The 15760-nt window shown below is 40.1% G+C and overlaps 1 protein-coding gene across 10 annotated transcripts in view; it reads left to right on the top strand.

Moving 5' to 3' along the window:
• The window catches only part of CSGALNACT2 (chondroitin sulfate N-acetylgalactosaminyltransferase 2), a 61391-nt gene that overhangs the window by 26498 nt on the left and 19133 nt on the right, over nt 1-15760 (top strand). For 8 of the 10 annotated variants that reach the window (XM_067710951.1, XM_067710950.1, XM_067710947.1 and 5 more), the window contains 3 exons: nt 1905-2083; nt 3913-4007; nt 14516-14597. In XM_067710951.1, the coding sequence (XP_067567052.1) occupies nt 1905-2083; nt 3913-4007; nt 14516-14597 (356 nt within the window). Of the gene's footprint in view, nt 1-422; nt 1022-1904; nt 2084-3912; nt 4008-14515; nt 14598-15760 lie in introns of those variants that run through there. The other 2 variants (XM_067710954.1, XM_067710952.1) reach the window with 2 other exon arrangements.

Here is a 15760-nt window from a genome sequence, read left to right as displayed (position 1 = left end):
CAGTGACTCACGTTGGTATTACTGAAGTTGTCCCTGCATTAATCAAGACTCCTCTGTGGCAAATGATGGAAACTTATCTTGAATTTGGTTGAGGAAAATGGGAGCTTTTATGAAGAATCTTGGATAACTCCCAGAATTAAAGGGATTATTATAACCAAATTAATGAGAAGAAAACCAAAACAGCTTTGGTATCTTAGGGACTGGGACCAGAGACTTGAATACCATCAGAATTCTCTTGTCTTCTTGTCTGTTTTTCTCTGCATGTTGACTTCATTCTCCTGTTGCAGATTGGCTTCTTCCACATGTGAGGTATATGGCTGTTGGCGGCTCTGGGCTCACATCTTCTCAGCTTTGCCATCAGAGAGGAAAGAGCTTTCTCCCAGATCCAGTTGAGAGAATCCCAGGGAAGGACTTTTGCCCACTCTTGAGCCAGTCACTATGGCCAGGTGGGGTGGGGGTATTTTGATTAGCCCAGCTTGAGTCTGGTCCTTGCCCCTAGGAAATTACTGCGGTTGGGGTATTCTGTGATTAGTTCCTCCACTTGGTGCTGGGAGTGTGAGGTGGTGATCAGCAGCTTCCCCAAAAGAAGGGAGAGATTTACAACCTATAAAGGGGGCGGGGGAGGCATGGGCACTCAGAGTACTTGGAGTCCACTCCATGCACTGTTTGAGTCTTTGCTTCAGTCTCTCCATTTCCCATTCTATACTATTTTAAGAGTAATCTTTTAAAAATGTTCCTTTTTTGATCCAGCAGTTCCCTAGTGCAGCAGTTCTCCAACTTTAACATCAGTAACCTGGAGTGACTTGTCCCAGGAGAGACGCAGATGCTCAGCTCCTCCCCTAGTATCTGATTCAGGGGCCTGGGGTGGGGCCTGAGAATATGTATTTCTGACCTGTTCCCGGGGAATTCTGATGCTGTGGGTGCATGGACTTGGCTGTGATAAACCACTGCCCTGGTGGAAAGACCCTGACTCCTCCTTGACTTTAGAACACTGACCAAGTTCTTCAACTTCTCATGGAAGGTACTCCTTAGTCTGACCCTTTTCTGGTCTTCTCTCATTGTTCCATTTTAGAATCCCTGTGTTCCAGTTTGACTTGTCTGATTCCTGTTCTTTAAAAAGCTTTCTACTTTCTTACCTCCTTGCCTTTGAGAATAATTAATTGGAATGACCTTTACACTCACCACTGAATTCAGGATTTTAACTAAGGCATAACTTAAATTCTGTTTCTAACGTCTTCTCTAACTACTTCAGACAAAAGCAATCTTTTTTCCTCAGAACTGCTGTTCATTCATTCATTCAGAAAGTATTTATTGAACTCCTACCCTTTGAGGGGCGTTGTAATGAACAAAACAAAATCCCTGCTCTCATGGAGCTTACATTCTAGTGGGAGACACTCAAACAAACATGTCTGGTGGTACTGAGGAAAACAAAGCTGGGCAAGGGAATAGAGATTAAAGAAAAGGGAGATCAGGGCTACTTCACATGTAGCATGAGGGGATCCCTCTGATAAGGGGACATTTGAGCAAAGATCTGAAGAACTAGAGAGAAGAGCACTCTTTGTATGTATCATTCATGTGGATTGCATTATTTATTACCAAATATTATGCTGTTTTTCCATGTGTATATTTCTTACCTCCCTAATAGGTTTTTAAGATCCTGAAGAGTAGTGGCCCCTCAACACTTATTAACTTCACATCACTAGCATGTTGCCTCAAATGTGGGCATTTAGTTGACTGTCTGTCCCTGATGATGATCATACACATGAAACTGATCATTGTCTTTCCTTATATGAATGTAGACCCAACATAATAAATACCTGAAGGTAAAATATATTTTGTAAGTTGCGTTAAGAGAGTCAGCTTTAAGTGGGGCTTACCGTTCGTTGTATGTGCTTTCCTCATAGTGAGTCTAATTTTCACAATTACACCTTGGTCTCATTGAATGAAGAATTTAATCGTGGACGAGGACTAAATGTGGGTGCCCGAGCTTGGGACAAGGGAGAGGTCTTGATGTTTTTCTGCGATGTTGATATATATTTCTCAGCCGAATTCCTTAACAGCTGCCGGTTAAATGCTGAGCCAGGTGGGTAAAATGTTAGTAGGTGGGTTGAGTGTAGAATTTAGAACAATGTCAGCACGTCCCATATTTTGAATCAAGTTAATTATGTTTTTTAAAGGTTATATTTGGTGTAATTTAGCTGGAATATTAAGTAGAAAAGTGAAAATTTGCCCCTCTGAAGAAGTTCATACCCCTTGTTCTGTTATGGCCGGATTCCATTGTATACATTTGGATTCAAATAAACAAATGCAAAGAAATAAATCTTGAAATTGACAAGGAGGAAGTAGCACCCATCAAAAAAGAGCAAAGTGATAGTGTGATGTGTGAGATTCAGAAGCACTCTACCTCAGGCAGGTGGTGCCAACACAAATGCAGGCATGCAGTCACGCAGAGGTCTAGATACAGATGGTGCTTGGTCTTCGGACTGTGCATTTTGGGATGATTACTATACTTTGTTTTATGTTGTACATATTTTTTGAAAATGTTAAGAAAAAATGACATTTTTATATATCAAATATTATTTTAAATGTGAAAAGGAAGTTTTCTATATTAAAAAATCTCATAGTAAATGTTTTTTTATATAGAACTACTCATATCGTACAAATTATTATCTTCTTATTAATCAATTTGGTTAGGGATGGTTGTCAGGAACTCCCTGAGAGTCAAGTGGGTAAATGAGGGTTAGATTTACCTTTTTTTTTACCAGGCAAAAATACATATTTTATATATATTTTACATTATTTCCTTAATGTAAAAGAAATAGATTTGCCTCTGGGAAATTGAGATCCCCTTCCCTAAGTGGGTTTTAATGAAGATGAGATGAACATCTGCTGGGGATCTTGTAATAAAAAGACTGCCACATTACTTACAGGGTCCTTGACAATTTCTGAGTGCTACATATTATCACGTCTGATTGAGGCCAGTCTCAGCAAGGGGATCTCTGTTGAGAGGAGATGGGCTAGTTAGTTAGCCTTAAAGGGTCCCTTCAGTGCTAACAATCTGAATGCTAATGACAAGGCCTTTTGAGGGGGCTATTACATCATGTATTTTTTGTGGGGTTTTTTTTTTTTTTTTCCCGGTATGCGGGCCTCTCACTGTTGTGGCCTCTCCCATCGTGGAGCACAGGCTGCGGACGCGCAGGCTCAGCGGCCATGGCTCACGGGCCCAGCCGCTCCACGGCATGTGGGATCTTCCCGGACCGGGGCACGAACCCGTGTCCCCTGCATCGGCAGGCGGACTCTCAACCACTGCGCCACCAGGGAACCCCACATCATGTATTTTTAACTCAATCTTCCCAAGTTTTCCAAATCTTGTTTAGATCTGTCTGCAGTTCTATATTCTAATTATTATTTATGTATCCATTATACAATATCCTTTGGATTCACTGTTTTTATGATTCATTTTGAAGGGTGAGTTTAACAGAAGTTTCTGAGTTTCTTGGTGATTGTCAGAGGTTAACCTACATCTGTTACTGCTAATTCGATGACATAATGATTAATAAATGGTTCACCTCAGAACAGGTGAGAGAATGCTTTTGTGCATCGCCCCAGAGTCAAAGGGAATAAACATGTCAAAAGGGAATAAAGCACCCTTTAGTCTTTTTTTCTCTGTTCTTTTGCAAGGTTATAGTTTCATAGCCAAACTTACTGATATGTTATAAAATCATCATCATGTTCATCAACATGAGGTTTCAGTAACCTGAACATTGATAAAATACAATATTAATAAAATAAGATCATCATATGTAACAAAGAAACACTTTAACGAAGTCGTAGTAAAGACTTTACTGCAATAAAGATCAATGCTTTATTTTATTACTTCTTTTTGTGATGTAAACATATTTTAATTTATAGGTAAGAAGGTGTTTTACCCTGTGGTGTTTAGTCTTTACAACCCTGCCATTGTTTATGCCAATCTGGATGTGCCCCCGCCTGTGGAACAGCAGCTGGTAAGACTCTTACTATCGGTTATGAAAAGTCTCAGAGATCCTTGCCTGGTTCCTTTATGTTTGTTTCACAAACAGAAAACATAGTTTCAATTAAAAACTGTAGTTACTATGAACACACTTTCATAGTGTACCCCCTCCATAAAGTGTGATTCTGGCAGGGGGTTGGGGGTGGGCAGAAAAGTTTAGGCTACAGAGAAAAGTTCAGGTTCTAGATTGTGAAAACTGTACGGTCATTTCTACCAACTTATTTTTAGTAATACTAAAAATAAATTTTAATTTTAGAAACCTTACTAACTGGAAATTAAAACTACTAAATAAATAAGAAGGAATAATATACTATGGGAAATTACTTAGTCTTGAAATGGGAGTGCCATATATCAGAACTTACAGTTATTGACAAAGTTACAAAAGTTTTGAAAAAAATTTAAATAAACATGTGGAATAATTTAGATTTACAGAAAAGTTGGAAAGATAGTATAGAGAGTTCCTGTACTTCACCCAGTTTCCCCTATTGTTTACATCTTACATAGCCATGGTTCATTTGTCAAAATTAAGAAATTAACATTGGTAATTACTGCTAACTACACTATAGATTTTATTAGGATTTCACCAGTTTTTCTACTACACCTCCTCTTTCTGTTTCAGGATCCAGTCCAGGATACTATATTGCATTTAGCCTAATCTTTTATTGTTAACATTAAGAACAAAAAGGAAACAAATGAACTAAGAAGACAATTTAACATGTTTAAAAAGTGAAAAGTAACTCCAGGAAAGAAATAAAGATAAAGGTGGAAATTAATGAACCAAAAATAATAGATTGACAAATATAGGAGCTTATTCTTTATGTGCAGAAAAAATGTAATCATAAAGTGGGCAGATTCAGGGTAAAATAGAAAACAACAACGTACAAAATTAGAATAAGAAAACATTAAGAGAAATCTATTTCATATAGTAAGTTTTAAAAATTCTAAATAAAAGGAAAGATTTGAGAGTTTATAAAATATTAGAATGAACTAAATTCATGTAAATTTTTTTTTTTGTACTTTTATTTTATTTTTGGCTGCACTGCACAGCATGCAGGATCTTAGTTCCCTGACCAGGGATCAAACCCACACCCCCTCCATTGGAAGCATGGAGTCTTAACCACTGGGCCACCAGGGAAGTCCCTCATGTTAATATTTTATAAAAGCTCATGTTAGTATTTTATAAATAAAAGAGATGGAAGCTCTGAAGAGATGAAGAGCAATTTAAAATATTAGAACAGTTATCAAACATTTAACCTGCAGATACGTAGATATGTTTCACTGGTAAGTTTTTCCAAACTTTCAAAGAACAGATAATATTAGTGCCATATGATCTACTTAATATATTTTAAGAGGCCAGCATTATCTTCATATCAACCCCTGGCAAAGCATGTGTACATAAACATACACACACACACACACACACACACACACACACACACACACACACACACTTCTACCTTATCTGTAGGCCAGTATTACTTAGGAATATAGATACAAATGGGGTCAAAGTGGCAAACTGAGCATCTACATCTGCCCTATCTGACACCGTAAATCCTTTGTAGAAGTGAATTATTAAAAATAAAAAGGCATATTCGTATTGGAGAATGAGAGAAGTGCCATTAGGAGATCTAAATTTTGAGAAATTTCTGTAAGATGACAATAGTTGTCATAGGGTTGATTAATGGAGGAGAGAACAGTCTGGAACATATTCAGGACAACACTGAAGATGGGGCTGCCTTGCATCCTCTGAGCTCATAGAAGACAGGGAGTGGTAGAGTATCTGTGCTTCTCTGGAAGTTGTGCTGAACAGCAGGCATCACAGGCACTGACCTACAGGCTGAGGCAGTGTGTGTGGTCCCTGGAGCTAGAAAGGCAGGGTAGGGTCCTAGGAATACTGAGTTGTAGGGTGGATAGGGAGCCCCAGACTCCAGAGGTGAGCCGTCATTGGCACATTTTGCCCAAGACCACGTTTAGCCCCTCCTTCACTATTGCTGGAGATAGACCCCTGTAATCATAGCTAAGAACCAGGGGTGTTTGAACAATGATTTTTGAAACAAAAATGAGTGGCAGCTAACCACAGCTAGCCAAACATTTGAGGGAAGCTAACACAATGAAAGAGGCACCAAATTTTAATAAATAGAAAAATTAACGTATGAGAATATGAATACAGGTAGAAAACAACTTTAAATATATGTTTAAGGAAATTAGAGAAAATGTTGATTTTGTAAAACTATTTGTTGCTAAAAATAGAGTCAGAACTTGGAAATTGTGAAAATATAAAACTCAGTAAATGGGCTGAATAGCAGATGGTCACAGTTGAAATAGTTTATAAACTGGCAGACAGGCCAAGAGACAATGTGAGAGAAAAATTGAGATGTGGGAAATCAATTCAGAAGCTCCCAGATTGTTTAATAGGAGTTCCAGAAGAGAAAGAAAAGAGAATAGAGAGGGGAGGAAATAGAAGAAAACTTCAAAGAACTAAGAAAAGATAAGTCTTCTGGCATTTGAGAACAGAAGTCAAGGGACAATCCTAATAGTTTCCAGAGACGCCAAAAATAGCAAAACCTAGCTTGTCTACCAAGGAATAATAGGTTGGCACTCGCGGCCTTCATGATAATATTGGTATTAGAAGATAATAAAATGATACCTTGAAAATTCTGAAGAAAAATAACTTCGATTATAGAATCCATATTTGACTTATTTGAGGGCAAAATAGACATTTTTGAACACTGAAGAGGTCAGAGGTTATTTCTCACAGACCTTTTCTAATTCAGCAGAATGAGAATGAGCACATTGAAAGAGGAAGACCTGAGAATAAAACAGTGGTCAGGGGCTTCCCTGCTGGCGCAGTGGTTAAGAGTCCACCTGCCAATGCAGAGGACACAGGTTCGAGCCCTGGTCCAGGAAGATCCCACATGCTGCAGAGCCAAGCCCGTGCACCACAACTACTGAGCCTGTGCTCTAGAGCCCGTGAGCCACAACTACTGAGCCTGAGTGCCACAACTGCTGAAGCCCATGCACCTAGAGCCCGTGCTCCCCAACAAGAGAAGCCACCGCAGTGGAGAAGCCTGCGCACCACAACAAAGGGTAGCCCCTGCTTGCCACAACTAGAGAAAAGCCTCTGAGCAGCCACAAAGACCCAATGCAGCCAAAAAATTTTATTTAAACGCAACCAAAAAAATTTTTATTTAAAATAAATTATTTTTAAAAAGTGGTCAACAACAGCAAGAACCTAGTAAAACTTTAGTTTCTTTAAATAGTTGTTGATGAAACACATAATAAAAAAGAAGTTAATAGCAATTTAGGATTAAAAAGTCAAAGGGTATATACATGGTATACATACATGTATGCCCTAACTCTGTCCCAAGAGACCCAGAAGCAGTGACATCTTTAGAGTAAAAGGCATACCCAGCTCCCAGATCTTAGTGCTGGGACAGGAAATAGAGGAGCCTGGAGCATCTTGTAGCTCTAGAAAGTAAGGAGATATTCAAACAACAAAAGGATGAGGGTATGTCAGAGGGACACGAGCCTGAAAGGGCTCCCAGTGGCAAAGCTGGAACAATTTGAGCAACAAAATAAATAACCTAGTACTGGATTATAACACTAGAATAAAATAAATATCCATGAGTCCATACTGATATAAATAAATTTGTGAGTGAGTAAATAAGTAATAATAATGAACTGGATAGATTGATAGGTTGATTAGATTAGGGGGAAAAGAGACAGATCTTCCCTACCAAATTCTAAATAACTTGTAGATACTCCCTTTTCCAGAAGGTGGAGCTAGGTGACTCACTTCCAAAGAAACAAGTATGAAAAAAGAAAAACTAGTAGGTTTCAACAGAGAAAGCCTGGCAGACACCACCTTAAACCAAGTAATGAAGGTTAACATTACTAGTCTTGTCATGTACCCCCTCATATGATGTAACAAGAAAGGCACTTCACCCCTGTGGTCTTTCTTCCAAAAACCTATAACCCCAGCCTAATTATGAGAAAAACTTCAGACAAACCCAAATTGAGGGACATCCTATAAAATACCTGACCATTACTCCTCAAAACTGTCAAGATCATCAAAAACAAGACTGAGAAAATGTCACAATTTCTCAGGAGACTAAGGAGACATAACACCAAATGCAATGTGGTCGCCTGGACTGGATCCTAGAACAGAAAAAAGGACATTAAAGGAAAAACTGGTGGAATCCAAATAAAGTCTGCAGTTAGTTAATAGTAATGTACCATTGTTGGTTTCTTAGTTTGGACAAATGTACCACAACGGTGTAAGATAAGAACATTTAGGGGAAGCTAAAGCTACAAGAGAAGTATATGGGAACTCTTTACTATGTGGCAACTTTTCTGTAAATCTGAAATTATTTCAAAATAAAAAGTTTATTTATAAAAAATTTTACTTGGAAAAACAAACCAGAAGAAGTGCAAAATGGACTCAGCCTATGAGGGTGAAGAGCGAATTTTCTTGTCTGGTTTGGGAGGATGTGGGCGAAGAATGATTTGAAAGTGGATTCATTCTAAGATGTTGTATAGAAAAATAAGTTTAAGTACTTCCATTTCAAGTTGTAGTTTCACCAGTTTGTAACCATTGCAATTTATTTAACCTTTCTAAGCTTCATTATTTTCACTTAAAAAGCATAAGACAAAAGTTTGCTCTCCGTAATGTTTAAAGTTGTATTAGAAGTAAATAGGAAATACACCAAATAGGAAAAAAAATAGTTAAAAGGCATTTGATAAGAATTCACAGTAAACATATTTAAATAGTCATTCTTACTAAGAATGCATTAAAACAGCAGTGCAATACTTTTCTTCTGCCGTGAAATCGCTGTTTTGAAAAACAGCCATGTGAGTGAGGCTGGTGGGGTAGGGGCTCCTCCGTCCCTGCCAGTGGTGTGGGAATGCAGGTGAGCTTTCTGGGTCAGGAGTTTTCAAACAGGTTCATCCCTCTGATCCAATAATTTCCGCTCCCAGGAGTCTCTCCTGAGGAAATAATCAGAGGTGTAGAGTAGCAATATGCATAATATTGACAAGATTGAAAGCAAGCAAAACTCTAATAATAAAATGATAAATTGAATTATAGTATATACTGTGGTGAATGTTGTGTGTCAAGAGGAAAGTGTTCATGAAATGGAAATAAATACAACAGTGTAAATGTAGAGGTAAATGTGAAGTTAAAAAATGGTAAATGGTGTATATATATTTTAAATATTTTAATGCTATAATAGCTAGTGTTTTTATGTACCCTTTTGTTTGTGCAAGGTACTGTGCTGTTTTTTATACACGTTAACTCATTTAATCCTGTAACAACCTTTGAGGTGGGTGCTATTATTACCCGTTTTACAGATGAGGAGACAGCTGTGCATGGATGAGTGCCCCTCCCCTAATGCACAGCTGGCCAGGATGGGGCCAGGAGCCCGGGCAGTGTGGCTCCATAGTCTCCACTCTGTTATATTAATTCATCAAATAGTGAACGTCCATTCTGTGCCAGCCATTATTCACCGCTGTAACCCCAGCACGTAGAACCATACAGATGTGATTGTTGTTCACAAGAATCTTTAGTCTGGTAGGAAAAGACAGAAAATAAAATCAATTAACACATACCATGCAGATCATTAAAACAGGCTGCGTTGTGAAGAGTGATTAGGTGGTATCTGTGTTGCGTTGGGTCAGAAAGGCCTCTCTGAGATGGGGCTGTTGGAGGGGCTTCCGAATGAAAGGAAGGAACCTGCTACACAGTGACTGGGGAAGGCAGTGCCAGGCAGAAAGACAGCTAGTAGATTTCCTAAGGTGGCTGGAGCACAGGGGGCGAGCGGGCACAGAGCTGGGCCAGGTCATGTAGAGCTTGCTATACCCCTGTAAGGGGTTTGAATTTTATGTAAGTGTGATAGAAAACCTTGGGAGTTTTGGTTCTTTGGAGAATGGATTGTGTGTGGCTCTAGCTGCAAGTAGCCAGTTAGGCTTTTGCAGTAGACCAGGGGCGGTGCTGTGGCTTGGGTGAGGATGGTGATTGTGGAGAAAGGTTTGGCTATGATTTAGAAACAGAACTGACAGAGCTTGCTGGTAGATTAGATGTGGAGAGTGAGGGAAAGACAGGAGTGGCAAGAGGAGAGATCAGGACTTCAATTTGAGCATGGTAGGTGTGTGTTGGTTATCAGACATCCAAGGGAAAATGCCAAGTTGCCAGGGGGATTCGTGGACCTGCCGTCTGTGAGCAGCTGAGGGCTGGAGATGTAGGTTATGTGTGGATCGCTGCATCTCCCACATGCTTAGGAGAAAGAGTAAAATGCAATAAAATGTTAACAATCAGGGATTGTAGACAATATGAGTTTCCTTCTACTTTTCCTCAGTGAAAATGTGCTGATTTAAAAATCAAACAAAACCAATGACTCTTTTCCCCAAGTCTGATAATATTTGAAGAATTTTTAAAGAAACTAAAATTATAAATGAAGTCATAATATTTATAAAATCAGAATTGGCCTGGGGTAGAAATGTCAGAGTGGATGTTTTAATACTTTGCACCAGGATTATATATATTATATATTTTTGACAAAGGAGATAAGAATATTAGAGCCCACTCTTGGTTTTGCCACAAAACTTATGCCTCTATAAATTTATTTATTCATTTAACAAGTATTTATTGAAAGCCTATCCTGTGCCTTGCATTGTTCTAGGTACTAGGGATATAGCGGTGAGCAAAATTAATAGCGAGCAAAATTAACAAAAAGTCCTGCCCTCAGGAAGAAGCCTTCCACCCCCCACCAAATGTTAAAGGAAAATTTGTATTTCATTTATTAGCTCCTACTTGAGCCAAGTTCTCAGTACTGCCTGGTTCATTCTGTTTTCCAGAGTGGTTCTCCCATTCTGCACAGCAGCTTTTCCAGACTGTCCCACTCTTCTCAAAAGCTGCCTCCTCTACAGACCTGTATATTCCTATATTCCTGCTATCTGCAAGAATTTCCAGTCTGTGGTTGCCCTACAGATCACTGAAATTCACTGTGTGCAGAACCTAGCTCCACATCATCCATCTCTGGGCTGGTCCTCCCCTGCCCCCAGCCCCGTGCTCCTGCTCTTGTGGGGGATGTACCGTCACATACCCATTGTCAGGACAACAGTCTGCTGTCATCCTTGGATGATCCTTCCGTCTCATCCCCTGCTCCTGCCCATTGAGTCACTTGCTGACTTCTGTCAATTCTGTGTCCTAAATCTTTTCTACATCCCATCAAATTTTTTTTCTTTCTGGACATACCATGACAGTCTATACCACCAGCCTCTTATCCCCAGATTATAACTGTTGCCTCTTAACCAGCCTCACTGACTCCATTCTTGCCTTCTTACCTCTTCTCTCTCCTTATCTCTTCTCCCTTATCATCCAGAATGATCTTCCAAAAACATCATCTGATCACATTACTCCTTTTGCTCCTACTCTTCAGAGAACCCCCATTACCATTAGGATAAAGCCCAAACCATGTGACCAGGCACACGTAGTTCTCTCTGATGTGGCCCTGCTGATCCCTCTAGGCCAGGGGTCAGCAGTCTGTGGCCTGCAGGCCAGATCTGGCCTGCTGCCTAGTTTTGAATGGCCCATGAGTTAAGAATGGTTGAAAAGTATTTTTAAAAGGATAATATTTCATGGCACATGAAAATTATATGAAATTCAAATTTCAGTGGCCTTAAAGTTTTTTGGAACACAACGTGTTCATTTGATTATTTAATTGTTAATGACTGCTTTCACACTACAGTGACAGAGTTGAGTAGTTGAGACGGAGATTCTGTGTTCTGCAGAGCCTAAAATATTTACTGTCCAGTTCTCTATAAAAGTTTCCTGAGCCCTGCTCCACATTTATGGGCACCTCTACTTCTGACCCCAGTGTTTAGTCCCACCATCTTTCACCCACAGTGCTCTCTTCCATCACAGGCCTTTGCGTAAACTGTTCCTTTGCCTGGAACTTTCTCCCAGCACATCTTTCACTTAACTAACTCCTACTTATCTCTCAGATCCCAGCTCTAACTTCATTTCTTGGAGGAAGCTGTCTCAGAATGCTGCAGGTTGGGTGAGGTGCCTGTCTCTCTCCTCTCTGTCACCCTCCTCACATCCATATCCTCATTTCCCTCCTTACCCAACTCAGATTCCATGGTCAGCTGTTATCCACAGCCTCTTTTTTGCCATACACTCACCTCCTTCATCCCTCACTCCTTCCAGTGTTTTCTCTTAGAACCCTAACCTGGTTAAGGACAACTCTGTCAACCCGGCCCCAGAGCAGCAGAATGTGGAGAGTGAGAGACACACAGTCCCACTACACAGCATAGCTTTAAACGTGACCACAGGCCTCAGGAGTCCCAGACTGCCCTGAAATCCTGTGCCTTACCCTAGTCCACCCACTCTTTGTCCTTCAAGCCCGCCACACTATCCTTCTCACGCCTCCCAGCAGCCCTCACCACTCCTCACTCTCCACGTATGTGTTTCATTTAGAAAAGAGAAGCAGTTGGATGTTCACTTCCTTATTCTCCTGTCATGAGATCCATCGGCCTCACTGGCTCTGTATCCCATTCTCAGCCTCTCTCCAGTCCCAGTGGAGGAACTGCCACATTCCTTCCTAAGGCCAGCTCGTCCTTTTGTAGTGAACTACATGGAGCTCATCCCTCATGCCTAAACAAGGGCACCCCTCAGCCATTCTTCACTCTCTCCTATCCTAACATTTTGCCTCTTCTAGATCATTGCCATAAGCCTATCAAAATACTGTGATACCACTTATGTTTGGAAAATGTAATAGCTGTTTCTTGACCTGGGGCCTCATTCTTCTTGCCCTTGTTTTCTGAGCTATTGCCACAGTTGTTTCTTTACTGTTTCTCAAACACTCCAAGTGAGCTCCTCCCTCAGAGCCATTGTACATGCTTCTGGAATGATCTCCACATATTTGCATAGCCCACTCCCTGATTTCAGTAGGGTCCCTGCTCAAACGTTACCTCCTCATAGAGGCCTTTTGTGGCCATTATATCTAAAATAGGCTTTCTATCTTGCTCTCTTTTTAGCCTACGGCATCTTTCTTTCCAGCATGTGTCACCACCTGAGACCTATATTTATTTATTGGTTATTTTCCCATCAAAACGGAGGCTCTGTGGTAGCAGGGATTTTGTCACCTCTGTTCCCTGCTGGGTCCCAGCTCCCAAAACCAAGTCCAACAGATTAAACACTTGTTGAATGTATGAATTTTAAAAGGAGGTTTATCAAGCTTCAACTTTTACTTCATTCTGCAGGTGCAGTGTCATCAAAGCTCTGATTTTCTTTTTCTTTCTCTGCTTGGACTTCAGTGGTGACTGCTCCATTTTAAAACTGGTTTCCCTCATGGTGGGAAAGGACTGCAGCAGTTCCAAACTTCTCATCTATACCCTACACCAGGGGTTGACACACTTATTCTGTAAAGAGCCACATAGAAAATATTTTAGGTTTTGCAGACCATACAGTCCCTGTTCCAACTATTTAATAACTCTGCCATTGTACCACAAAAATACCCATAGACAATTTGTAAACAAATGAGTGTGGCTTTGTTCCAATACAGTTATTTGCAAAGCCAGGTGGTAGTTGCTTACTCCTGCCCTACACCATCCAAAGAGAGCAAGTGTCTTTTCTAGTAGCTCTCAGAAGAATGAGGGGGCTTTGTTTTCCAAAGTTCCCAATAGCCCTCCTGTTTTAGCATGTTGACCTGAACTTTGTCTAATGCCTAATCAGTTCCTAAGTGAGTAGGGTGAGACCGTCTCACTGGTGTAGCATGCTCACGGCCCAGTCTGACGCTGCCAGTGGAAGGAGCGTCCCTGAAACTCATGGACTGCATGGGGCCAGGTAATTACCAGAGCAAAACTGTACACAGTTAGGAAAGCAGTAGGGGAATGGATGCTGGCCAGGCACCAAATAAGGTCTACTGTGTAGAAGTGATCAGTGTATTACGGTATGTGCTTGTGCAACTGGTGTCCTCCTTAAACAGAATGTAAGCCCCCTGAGGTCAGGCATCAAATTCTTTGATTGTTAGTAACCTCAGCTTGCACCTTCTACAAGGTTTGAACAAATTAAATTGAAAGTAGAGAACAAAAGTATGGGCACCAAGTGGGGACAGCAGGGTAGGGGGTGGGGCAGTGGTGGTGGGATAAATTGGGAGATTAGGATTGACATACACATACTAATTTGTATGAAATAGATAACTAATAAGAACCTGCTGTATAAAAAAAGTAAAATAAAACAAAATTCATAAAACAAAACAAAACAACAAAAAAGAAGTAGCAAGAATCCTATGCTCATGGGGATTACTGTATTTTTGTTGGTTTTGTAAGGATTTAGTAACATAAAGGCATCTGATCCATTACCAGTCACATAAATGCCAGGAAAAAGTATTATTTGGAAAATATTTTAATTTGTTTCATTGTTGATTGAAACTACTTCTAGTTTTTGAGGGATTAAATTGAATTTTGTTTTTTAAACTTAAGGTTCACAAAAAAGATTCTGGCTTTTGGCGAGATTTTGGCTTTGGAATGACTTGTCAGTATCGATCAGATTTCCTGACCATTGGTAAGTATACCTTACATTTAAGGATAGGACTTTAGGTATATACTGTAATATGGCATTTTTCTAAAAGGTCTCAGATGTAAATGTTTTCCTATTAAATTTTGAATGTCTGAGATTAGCTGAAGAGTCTGGAAATATGAAAGGCAAAGTGAGCTTATAATTAGTGTCTTTGAATAGAAAAATGAGGTCATAATGATAAAATAAAATACCCATATTTGCAGTTGTTTCGAGTACTCTTACAAAAGATCTGTACCTGGCTTTGGTGGTGTACTCATGAATTGTTACAGCTAGAAATAATGTTGGGTTATCTAGTCCAAGGGCTTTCATATTTTTTACTTGGAGAGGAAACCACGGATTTCTTGAACATAATGCAAAATCCCAGTATTTAAAACAAATGGGAAAACACCTAATCTTTCTAGCTCTCGTTGAAGTTGGAGTGGGGAACTTGGAATCACTGGCTTAGTTATCCACTCTCCTAAACCAAAGCTAACCATGAAGGATCTCATCTAAGCTACCTGCCCCACTGTACCTTTAGTCTCACCCAGCAAAAATTAAAGTATCAGAGCTTAGTTTAAGGAAGCAGGCTGAAACCTGATTCATTCATTCCATGTCTCCTGATTCATTCAGGGGCTACCTTTCCACAACGTGTTAGAATACATGGTATATATATTTTTTAATAGAATATATTTTGTGTATTTTTTAGGTCCATCTTACCTTCATTTTTATAATCAGCCATTTGTTTTGGAAATTCCTACACCTTGTCTTTTTTTTTTTTTTTTTTTTTGGCCATGTTGGGTCCTCGTTGCTGTGCGTGGGCTTTCTCTAGTTGCAGCGAGGAGGGGCTACTCTTCGTTGCGGTGCACAGGCTTCTCATTGTGGTGGATTCTCTTGTTGCAGAGCACAGGCTCTAGACGTGCACGCTTCAGTAGTTGCAGCACACGGGCTCAGTAGTTGTGGCACACGGGCTTAGTTGCTCCCCGGCATGTGGGATCTTGATCAGGGCTCGAACCCATGTCCCCTGCATTGGCAGGTGGATTCTTAACCACTGTGCCAGCAGGGAAGTCCTCCACCTTGTCTTTTTATCTCTGTAACAAATGATGGAAAATCAGCAAATAGTAATAAAAAAGACTATTACATGAGACTAATGCCTTTTTCCCTGATTTCTT

The sequence above is a fragment of the Pseudorca crassidens genome, chromosome 16 (genome assembly GCF_039906515.1).
Source record: "Pseudorca crassidens isolate mPseCra1 chromosome 16, mPseCra1.hap1, whole genome shotgun sequence".
Classification (NCBI taxonomy): Eukaryota; Metazoa; Chordata; class Mammalia; order Artiodactyla; family Delphinidae; genus Pseudorca; species Pseudorca crassidens.
The sequence above is the reverse complement of the archived record's forward strand: the minus strand, read 5'-3'. Positions and strand labels throughout refer to the sequence as shown.